Here is a 12,330-nt window from a genome sequence, read left to right as displayed (position 1 = left end):
AGAGAGAGCGAGCGAGAGAGAAAGAGAGAGAATCGCGTCGCAGAAAAATCATGACATGGCGTAAAAAACTTTTCTCAACTTTCTACGATCTATCTTCATCGCGTGCCTCGACATTCTGCCAGACGAGACGAGACGAGACGAGACGAGACTTGCGGTTCCTGCCGTTTCCTGCCATATTCGGTTTCCATCGCCGGTATACTTAAGTAAAGTTCCCCGCGGAAACGATCGGGGAAGGTGCTTTCCGCCGTGATCGGCACGCACAAGTCAATTAACTTTTGCAATCATATTTAGCTCCTGAGTATACCAACTTTCGCTTTTCTTCGTGGCGGCCGGGACGCGCTTCTGAGATAGCTGAAAGCTCTCGAGGTCTCGTTTCTGTACGAGAGGCGGCGTGCGCGCGAAATCTTGTATATACAGCAAATGAATCGCTCGTAAACGATCGACAAGTGAAATGGGACTGCCGGCGACGAGATTCCTGCCAATTCTTTTGCTCCTGCTGGCCCTAACACGATCGAACCTCTCGCAGAGGCACAGACCTCCGCATCGATCACGCAATCGAGGTAAATACGATCTCTTACAGAATCCTACCTGTTCATTAAACTAACTCTTTTAAGCTCGATAGTGGTGATCGTATCGTCACATGGAATAAAGAAATTTTTTTACGACTCGTGTAAATTACGAGTTTAAAACTTTTCTCCACTACTTTCAACGGTCCGTTTCATTGCTGATGTAATGTAAATGTTTCCGTGCTATGACGCTATGATGTGCTGCCATTGCCGAGCTTAATGCGTTAAGTATTTATTATTAGGTATTAAAATGGTTGTACTTTAATATCTTAAGGGATCCTAAGTTTGTTTTATCGATTTAGTAGGACTTACGCATATACGATTTATTTACACATCAGTGTGCACTACTCGATATCGCACATACACATTCCACAAATTTTTTAATTTACTAATCTTTTATATTAAATATTTAAGTCTAATTCTAAGAACTCAACATTTTTTATTCATATAATCCCTAGTCCAAAGATCAAGATTGTTTTATACATATAAAGCATAAAACTTGTATGTAAAGCAAATATTGTTAAGAGAAGCTCATAACAAAATTGTAATTTTCCAACTTTTTTTGTTTTTAGCACAAAGTCGACCGGTTTGGACTGCATTACCATTTATACTTTAATTGTGAAAAAGGATTTTTAAATCTTGTGTGTGTGTATATGAAGGCAGTTAAAAATACTTATTCAAAAAATAGTCAGTCAAAACTCACAAAGGATATTAGGTCACCTTAAATTTCATTTTGCAATTTTTCTTGTCTGCAATAATAGCTAATAATTTCTACGAATGAAAAATCTTTGCAAAAAGGTACGATTGATCAGCGATATCTTATAATGGAGAAAGATGATTCGCGTTAAAAGTTTTATCTATACAAAGAAATCGTTCTACTCGCACAGATCTGCGCCAAGTAAGAACCCATTACTTCTCAAGTTCACGACAAGTGAATAGCATTGTTTTAAGCGATTACACAATTTTTCCGGCAATTCAATGTTTCTCTCCACCTTCTTTCTATTTTCTTTTACAGCGTGTCGCCCTTACTCTTTTTTTCTCTCCCTATCCTACTTCAGTAGACTCGCACTTTCTTTCTTCGTTCTCCACTATTCTCTTTTGCTATAGTGCTGGCGTTTAATTGCATGATGTTGGGCACACGATGTATTTTCAGGATAAATCTCGCGATGTTTCGTTTGCGCTAGAAAATGCGGGATTATAACGTAACATCTAAGGGAGCGAAAAAGAGAGGAAAATAACGCAAGAAGTCTCTTTTACGCGTAGCGGATAATACAGTGGCGCTCGAATATCGTTCTTGAAATGAAACAATCGCCCGGCCTCTTTACTCACATAAATCTTGACACCTTCTTTTCCTCGCGTGCTTGCATTTTATGCCATTATTTTATTATTTTTTATCCGCATTAAGTTCTAAACATGTGATATGAAAATACGTGAGATGTGATATGAAAATACGTGGGACGTTTTGTATTTTTAAAAACAAACATATTTGTTATATGTAAATTTTGATAATAATTTTGATAATACGATATTTATAAATACTTTTTAGAACGGTACAACTTTCCTGACGAAAGACCTATAATTGTTCGTAAATTTGGCTAATTTGATACTTTGAGTAAGCTGTAAATTTATTTATTATTTGGAATTGTAATTAAAGCGTCAATTTAAAAATTAAAATCGTTATATGGTATTCGGATTTTATGAGATAGCTTCTCTACAAAAAAAAAAATAATTTAAAGGTAAGGAACTGGAAATTCTATTTATGTGTTCTAAACAATGTAGCGAGTGACGATAAACGCGGCCACGCGCGCACATAGATACATATACATGTATGTATTAGTGTGGCTACTATAAAACGCACGTAATATAAAAGCTGCCCCCCAGCTATCCCTACCGCACAGGCGATGTGCTCTTTTTTCCTCCAATTTTTCCATCCTGCTCGCTCTCAGTGTTGCTTGCGCTGAAAGCTCCTAGTTACACCGCATTACATTGTAGCAGTTTATGTCCTGAGATATAATATTTAGTTTAGATACATGAAGATATTAGATATAAAAGAAACTGTTAAAAGTATCACAAGAAAAGATTTCTCGTCATTTTGTAAAGATCTTATCAAATTTACATTATACAGACAAGTTAATTTGTAAATGTCACATTAACCCTTATAACCCTTTGTGAACCGGCGACCCCATTTGGAGTCACCCCCTTTTATTTTATAAAGCGCTCACCTGTTTTTATAAAACTTGAACTATGTAGTAATTTGATAATGCTTTATTCGAATCTGAGGTGAAAAATAAAAAATTCAACATAGTGAATCCAATATGAGATAGAATTTAAAAAAAAAATAAAATTTAAAAAATAATTTGATTATTTTTTTCTCTTCAAACTCGGTTTTAGGCAGCTTTTAATTGCGAAAAACATCACGTGTAGTTTCGCTTTATTTGAAGCTTAACACGTAAACACTTAGTATACTGATTTCCAAACGAACTTTAATTATGAATCTTGTGACACTAAATCTTCCTTCATGGATTTACTATTCTGAAATTTGATATTTTTAAGTTACATTCAAATTTATCAAGAATATCAAGAATCTTCTAAAACTGAATTTCATAATAATCAGATTATTATTTTAAATTTGAATTTTAGAATTCTGAAATCAGAATCAAATTTTACGATTCCGAAAACTTTTGGAAAGCCAGATATTCTATAAGTTACTTTGTTAAAAAAAAACTCCAGTAAAACAAAAAGAGTTAATACAATGATTTTGCAATTCTTTATTATACTATTTTCATTACTTTTACAAATATATAAAAGTTTTTAAATAATTCTTACATATACTCTGATATCTTTAGAAATCATTTGTAGGGTTGTGTTAAAAAGAAAGCAAAGAAATAGAAACCATTATTTATCCAGATGTTGCTAGTATTTCAAAGAAAAGAAAACGCGCAGGACACAAATGATCTATCGTATGTGCTGAAGATTAAAATTTATTGAATAGAGAAAAATTTACAAAATTGAATATTAGTAATATAAATTTATTAATTTAATTACTATTAATTACTATTAATTATCAATTAAATAAAATAACGGCCATTTCTAGTGCATTAGTATCAATGATTGTGTCGTGAACAGAATCTGCTGATCAAAATAAATTCGCTATAGCTCGCGATTAATTTCGATTGAAATTTAAAGTGGCCTGTTGCGATGTTCGGTCTGTGTACTTTCAAAATGAACAACAGAGAGCATGGAATAATAATTTAGAACAATTGGACATTGATAAAAAAACGCAGCACGATTTCTTTATCCATTTGCGTCCTCGATCATTGTAATAATAATCGACGATTATTATTATATTGTACAAGCAATGTCAAATTGGAGCATAAAGTGGTACAAATATGAACACAAACTCTAGCGCGATTATCGCGAAGGGAAATGGGTCGAGAGGATGGTCGACATCTAGCCGAAGGAGACAAAACATGAGATTCGTAGTCATCTCTGCAGAATCGGACGATGGCAGGTTACTATTACGCGATGGTGGGTGGCGTATGGGCTGGTTCGTTATTATTTATTAATACATTTACGATTGTGTGGTAAAGTAACAACCAGAAGTTTGTGACGCGGCTACGACCGTCTACTACAAGCCCAGGCTAATGGGCAAGAAACTCAGAAGTTCCATAACCGGCGTTAACGACACGTTGCGTTTATGCGTCGGCGATCCCGGCCGATGTTGTTCTCGTTAGTAACATCTAATCCCACCCCCGTCGCGATGGTAAAAAAAAACGCGTTCGCGTAAAACGCGCTCATTCGCCCTGATTTCTCCACGAGACACAACATTTTATGAAATAGTGCCGCGTTAAATTCATCACTATTGCTGTTAGTCTTTCAGATGACGTTTATTATGATGGTATGTACGTTTTACTGCTTTTAGAAAGCAATTTTTGACCCTTTAATATAGTTGAAAAATTTGACACATTTCATGTGTCCTAAACAGTCCACTCAAATTTTTGTATTAATTTAACACAAGGTAAATATGTTAGAAAGTAACGCAAACGTTATATTGTAAAAAAATTAACACAAAAAAATGTGACAAACTTAGTTAATTAAAAGTTAAAAATGATTTAAAAATAAATTATAATTATGAAAACAGAATACAATTATAGATTTATATTTAATTTTTCTCTTTCGCATTGAACGTTTATATGATGCCATTATTAAAGTTTGATTTTATAAATTGTATTTTTAAACTAAATTTTATTTTATAAAAGTTATCTACTTTAAAATGTAAAAAATTTTCTCTTTAAGATAATATAAATTTATATATCAACTTATAAATAATTAATATGAACTACGTTATTTGTCTTTAAAAAAAAAGTCGAGATTGATTCCTCATGTATTGTTGAGTTTTTATTATATTTTTGGTTATCCACATATAATTTATATTATTATACCACAATAAATAGCTGTAAAACTCTGCATGGTGTATTGATTAATTTGAATTCGAACTGTTACACTTTTGCCTGAACTCTTGTTAAAAAGTGAAGCAAAACGCTTTCGGCCATCACATTTTAGTTTGCATAAGAACAATAACTATAACTATACATTTTCGTCAACAATGATTTCTGAATGCACTGTATAGAAAAAAAAAATATTCTTTGTTGATTTATTCGCGCGCAAATGGCGAAAATGAATACTAATACACAAGGTAGCACCGCGCGAATTAAGTGATTCACGCTCGAGAGTACGCTGTAATTTCAGTGTTAATAGATTTTCCTCGTGCAAATCAAAGCGGGGATTCATTTTCAGTACAGTCGGGATTTACGACGTATTAAACCCACGGTCCATTGTCGATTTCGACAGCGAAAGTGCGAATCGTAAAAAGGCGGAAGAGTAGGAGTGGAGACGCGGTTTCTTGCAGATTTATGCAGGTTTATCCTTAAGTTGAATATTATCATTCCCCGGAAGGATAATTCTTCAATAGGCGAAAACTCGTTCTTCAAATTTATACTTTAGTCGAAACGTAAGGCACCGTAAAAACGCACCATTTTTGCGCTTCCTAATCGAAACGCTCCATCCTCATGGCTTTTAGGTACCACATTTTTTTTTAATCAAAACGCGCGCGCGGTCGAAACTGCGAATCCACGCCGCTGCTGCATTTTTTATCAGCACACACGTCTCTCGTTCGTCACGTTCGGTATGCGTGGAACGTATTGGTGAATCGCGCTAACATTCGACCATTCGCGGTGGTTCCAAAAATTGTACCCACTCGCTCCATTACAACACCAAAGTAACACTGCTTTTTTCGAAGTATATTTCATTCACTCGCTACGTTTTATCACGCTCGAAGTTATATTTTTAATAATTTGATGACGATCTTAAATCAATTGCGTAATGACGAATTGAAATAATTTAGGATTGAGTTATATATTAAAATATTTTTATAATTATTTGCTTTTTTATCTCTTTCGTTAGAAATTATAATAAAGAAGATTTCAAATTTTGTTTCTCATCGAACTTTTATGATAGATTTTTTTCTTTGGAAATTTGATGGAAATATTGAAAAGTAAAAAGTAATAAGTTAAAAAGAGCTTCTTTAACAAGTTTCGATAATAAAAATAAGTAACAGGAATTTGTGATCAGTTTTACGATCGTAAATGGCTCTAGGAAGTGAAAAATGAAAATATTCTGATAAGTACAATTAGAGAATAGCGATTAACATCGTTTAATTAATTCAGTGATTGAATATTACTAACGACGAGCGAATGCGGACGCAAAAAGTGGAAAGAAGAGAAGATTGTAGGAAAGAGGGAAAAGAGGCGAAAAAATTCACATTTATTCCGTGGCCATCTGGTTATGTCGAGGAATGTATTTAAATTCAATGAAATTCAAACAGAAGACATTTTGAAGGAAAAAAAGAAGCCTCGGGTTTGCAAAAGAAATCAAACGCATGCATAAGCAAAATCGAACCACGACGTCGTCGTGGGATTCAATTTTCTTCCGATCGTGCAATTAAAAATCTTTATATCTCTTGTTGCGAGATTCATCCCTTTCATCCCTCATCCCGCGAAATGTTTCGCACTTATTTCGCTGTCGCTTAATTTCATAAAACTATGAACCTAAGCAGTTTGCGTGTAAAAATTTTCGAGGGTAGGGAAACTTTGGGCTTTCTTATAATATTGTATATTGTACATAATTTGAGCAAGAATGACTTAGTCGTTGGTAACAGAAGAAAGCAGCTAGTAAGAAAGGGACTTTCAACTTCTTAAATAAATAAAAAATGTTAAAGTAAACTTTCTTGCAAATAAATGTTCTGCTAACTTATTTATCAAAATTTATCTTGCAAAACTATCTTTTAAAAATGAATTAGGAAGCGTCGGAAATATCGGTTACCGAGTATGTCTGAGCGAACAGTCACTGCTGTCTGCCTTCTCTCGAGTCGATTCACTCGAACGACCTTCGACAGTTTCGCGACAAATATCCAAAACAATTTTGTCCTTATCTGAATGAAAATACAGTGTGTCGCTGTTGTAGCCTTCGACTTGGGTGAACGTGAGGATGTACACGTGAGTGAAATGAGAAGCACAGAATGGCTAATCAGTCATGTTGAGACTAACTTAAATGGTTTTCAGACTCGTTAGACTATTCCTAAGAAACATCGAGAAAGATTTTTCGTGATTCCATTCTCATGTTTCGTACGCACTTTTGATTCAAAGGAATTGAAGTCAAAGTGCCAACATATCTGAGCAGTTTATTTCAAAAATTATGCAAGTTGTAATTTTAAATACGATGAAAATGTGAAGTAATACAAATTGATACGATTTTAATGCGATCATTAAATTAAAATATTAACTGCATATACAATATTGGAATAAGCGATTTGGTTGATAAGCGGATAACTTCACAGAAATATTTTGGCAGATGTTATCATCGTGTATCGTTATTGTTGTGTAACTTGTGTCAGATTCAATTCTTGTAATGATTGGTCGATGATATAATACCGCGTTTTATATCTGAAGATTGTCTACATGGACTGTTATCCCAATAAGCAAGAAACATTTTGGAATATTTCAACAACATTGTAACATTGTTACATATTATAATAAATGTATATAAAATCTCGATACCTATCATAATTGAATTAACAATTTATTTTTGCGATATCAAATTTATTTCAATTATCGAAATCTACGTTCCAAATATGCCAAATCAACTTGCAAGTTTAATTCATTATTAACTCCATTATATTTCTGTGTTACCAGTATAGTACGATATTCTCTTTTCATAATAAAGCAAACTGAGTAAGAATAGCTCTCATTAAATTGAAAAATTAATTTGCTCTCTTTTTTTATTCTTGCATACACTTGTAAACATAGTATTGATAATTATAAAGGTATACAACTGTTTTATTTTTATTTTTTTGCTTAAAAAATGATGCAGTACAAAAATTCAGCTTTTCAGAAATAGAGAAAACTTATTTTTTAACTTGAGAAGATTATTAACTAATCGGATAATATCGACAAAAAGAATATATTCTTAACATAATTAAATATTATATTTTTGTCCTTTTTATCTTACAATTCTTAAAAAACTACATTTTTTAAGTTATAAGAATTTTAATGATTTTTTATGAAGTTGAATTAATTCACTTTTAATGATTGATAGAGTAATGTTTACTTAACTTATTCATGATGATAAATCATTATCATTATTTTTAAAAAAATTATTAGCAGATATCATTATTAACATCATAATAAAAGTAATGAATATTCTTACTATACGCTTATTAGCAAAATTATTAAATTGTTTGTACAATTTAATATGTGATATTACTATTCTGGTTCCGTGCACAAATCCGTTTCAAGTCCCGAAAAACAATTCGGCGCGGTTTGTGGAATCTGAAATGTATATAAATTCGCACTAAATAATTAAAGCATTTAAGATTTGCTTTGACTAAAAATTAAAATTCTTTATACTAAATTAGAGTTATTCTCTCTTCGGTCGTGTTACAAATTATAATTGTTCATATTTTTGTAACTGTGTCACCTTTGAAGTAAGGCAGCGATGTGTAAAATGCAATAACTATGAAATAATTTATATATTCTAGGTACATTAATTCTACATATAAAGCTTGTACAGTTATCACTTTTATAATTGAAGCCACCACCTATGTCTTTCTCTAGTGTAATTAAAATAGAACTTATACTACGCATTTTTTATACATGACGTATTAATGAAGTATTTGTCTTGCATTCAACTTTTAAATTTCAATTCGAAATCCATCTAGAGGCTACAAAACACTTTTCAAATGGCATACATACCTCAATTGCTCTTAATCGCTCTCAGAGCGATCCGGATCATTATGATCGAAAGGACTAAACACTTCTCGATTTACGAGCGACATGTACGTCATTTCAGCCTCGCCTCTCGACGCTGGTGAAAGAGTCGATGCGGGAAAAACGCGAAGGCGTCGATAATTAATGCCATAAATCCATGGCCCTCGCGCGAGGATCTTCGATCCATCGATTTCGCGCGGGGTGCCGTCAAATGAACCCTCTTCTCAAGGGTGCAGCGTGGCTCACAGCATCGTCGGACCGGAAGTGGCCGTCGACTATGACGTAGCACTTCCGGCCCACGAAAGACTTAGCGAAGCACACACTCGAGATCGCGAGATCGTCCGATATCGAGCGGCTTGAACGATTCGACAGCTGCGCAATGCTTATTCACCCAAGCGTGTTTTTTCGCTTTAGTATCGATGACTTCCTGTCGTGGCAGCGTTCGGTTCATAACTATTAATTCCTCCGATAGTGACAACGTTAGCCTGGATATTTTCAAAGTAGCGTCCACTTTTTTCAGGATCGCTCTTTGTACTCTTCATGCAACGATAATTTCTTCTTTATACTATGAACGAAAAAATTGTAGTCGCAAAAGTTGAACGATTAGCTTTTAGAAAACCAATGTGATTCGACAATTTTAGAACGTCAGTATAGTAAGATAATCGTTAAATACGATCGTTAAAAATAAATACTAGTAAAACTTCTCTTTTGATTTCTTCTTAAACACCATACCACGGAAATAATATACTGTATACTTTTAAGAGTGCATGTACTCTTTCTGAAATTATAAAACTTTTAATCATTAATTAATTAAAATTGTATATTTAAAATTGTATTTTTAAAATTATATTAATAACAATTTTGAATAAAAATTATGGTCTGCAAATTTTATTTTATTACATATTTACATTACTGTTTTAGTAAATATCAAAAGTATTTACCCATCCTAATTTTTGTATGCATTTTTTTTATACATCTGAATTTCATTATAATTTTACTGTATTCTTTTACTCTATATAGAATTACAAATTTTTAATTATTAAACATTATTATTAAATCAACATCTGGGAGAATAAGAAAAAAAATGAAAATTTATTCGTCCATATTTAATTAAGAAAGACAGAGTGGGTAAATAATTTTGTAACAGTAGTGTATATTTAACGCAAAAAAATTATACTTCGTTTCACTTTCGGACCATAATCTTTTTTTAAAAATTACACATATGTACTCTTTTCTTGTGACTTAGATATAATAATTGTATATATGGGCTTATTATAGAGATCCTATAATAATAATAAGAATTTGGCCAAAGCAAATAAAAATGGTAGATAGAAAGAGATAACAGATACATGCATATGCAGAGAAAACAATAAGACAAGATTACTGAAATAATCATTAATTTGTTTAATTATAACTATTTGTCTTTTCCTTTTCTTCCTTCTCTTGTTTTTAAAAATATACGAAGTTATTTTGTAAATGTACGAAGTATATCATAAATGGAGAATTAATCAGACCTGATTCATTTTGGTCAAACTCTTATTATAGGATCTCTAGGCACATTCAACCCAAATTAATTGTTTATAACTTTTATAAAAATGAACATATTGTAAAAAAATTTACTCGAAAGAAACATTAAGGAACGTAAAAATATCAAACAAATATATACGTATTTTTATTAATCAAAAAATTATAAATAATGAGAAACACATTTGGGAAAAAACGGATATATCTAAAGATCTTCAAGTAAAATTCTAGACACTCGAGACCAATATAGCAGAAATATTTAACTTTTTATTGCAGAGTATATAAACTTCCGTAGTAGAGTATATAAGCTTTACTTGGTCCACCTTATACTCTCGTGATAAAAATAAGATGGCTAGAAGTCCTCAAGTAAAAATCTAGACTGAGTGTCCAGATTCTTACTTGGGGATCTCTAGCCATATTGAAAAGGTATTTAAAGGTGTTAAATATTTTTTGTGTTTTACGTCCAGACAGACAGCAGTGATGTAAATAAAATATAAAATAGAAAATATAGGCATAAATATTCCAAAAGTCATCTAAAGATATTTAAAAGACATTTAAATGTCTTTGTAGCATCTTTTAAACTCTTTTGTCCGAGATGTTATTATCATCATAATTGTTGATTATCACCGGGTGAAAATTACGCGATAAACGCAGTTGATAGCAGCGACTGTCGTAGAAAATCGCGTACAAAGAGCCGTCACGATCTAGGAAAAAAAATGTCGGAAATATATCCACCATGTGGTGGAACGACGTTTTCCTCCGTGGAGATATTTGCTCTCGGGACTTATTAGATTTGAGGCTCCTCCTTCTCCCATCCCTTTCGCGTCCTTCGAAGTAAACATGCTTTACTAGGGGCACACACGCATCGTCGCGGCTTTCCACTAACCCCCCTACAGTCTATCAAATTCTTTGGTTCTTCTTTCTTCGCTCCTTCCCATTCTTTGCCTTTCCTTCGGCTTCTTTCTCCTTCGAAAGTTGAGATAAGGTACGATCCCAAGAAAATGTAATGAGCAGAAAAAATGTCGATCAAGATATTATTTTTTTGTTCGACGAGAAAGAGATTCACAGTTATCCATTCTCTATTATTTAATGAAAAACGTCTCTTTCTGTCCTCTTTGATGAAATAAAAAACAAAAATCTTTAAGGAAGATATTTTTAACATTTGTGAAAAATTATCTCAATATATAATTAATAGAATGTCCTCTTTTTTATTATAATTTATGTATTAACATATGTGCGAGAAAAAATAACAAAGGTAATAAATTGTTAAGAAACAAAAGATGAAGAACTGATTTATAAAAGATATATTTTTGTCGAAGTAGCTTCTTGATTGTGAATAATTTATTAGAAAAATTAAAATTTTCTATTTTTTATCTTAAAGATTTGATGAAGGCATTTTTTAATTTTTGAGTTTTCATATTTTTGTCACATTTAGGTTGAATAAAAAATAACGTTGATTGTCAAGAAATGTTTCTAAGACAATTAAATGTAATTAAGTCTAATCTTTTATCGCGTAACATATACATACATATATAATTGCATACGTCATAATATAAAAATATACTGGAGAATAAAGGAGTACAGAAGCGTCACGATGCATCATCATCACGCGCTGATTCATAACTTTTTAGGGACGAATCTTCAAGTGGCTCAACTCGGTCAAAATTTGTCAAACTATTTTTAGTTGAACTCTTTCGGAAGGAACGGATACTTTTGATAAAGTCTAAAAATTTAAACTATCTAAAAATTTAACTAAATATACACAGATAAAAATAATTGTGTTGAATTATCAAAATAATAACGTAGAATATAATTACGCTTAAATGTTGACAATGTTGCAAAAAGTTTACATTGCAAGTTAACATTGCAGTGAGTTTGAGCGTCTTATTTCATTATTTTAATGGTTCAAACAAAAT

At 32.3% G+C, this 12,330-nt stretch overlaps 1 protein-coding gene across 5 annotated transcripts in view; it reads left to right on the top strand.

The window, feature by feature from the left end:
* The window catches only part of trol (terribly reduced optic lobes), a 197,604-nt gene that overhangs the window by 93,635 nt on the left and 91,639 nt on the right, over positions 1-12,330 (top strand). Inside the window, exon 2 of one of the 5 annotated variants that reach the window (XM_087409402.1) lies at positions 292-560. The exons of the other annotated variants lie outside the window; for them this stretch is intronic. Within the exon in view, the coding sequence (XP_087265528.1) occupies positions 452-560 (109 nt within the window). The 5' untranslated portion in view covers positions 292-451. The remainder of the gene's footprint in view (positions 1-291; positions 561-12,330) is intronic. 5 annotated transcript variants of the gene reach the window in all.

Source organism: Acromyrmex echinatior, chromosome 1 (assembly GCF_024713525.1).
Source record: "Acromyrmex echinatior isolate Ae372 chromosome 1, ASM2471352v2, whole genome shotgun sequence".
NCBI lineage: Eukaryota > Metazoa > Arthropoda > Insecta > Hymenoptera > Formicidae > Acromyrmex > Acromyrmex echinatior.
The sequence above is the reverse complement of the archived record's forward strand: the minus strand, read 5'-3'. Positions and strand labels throughout refer to the sequence as shown.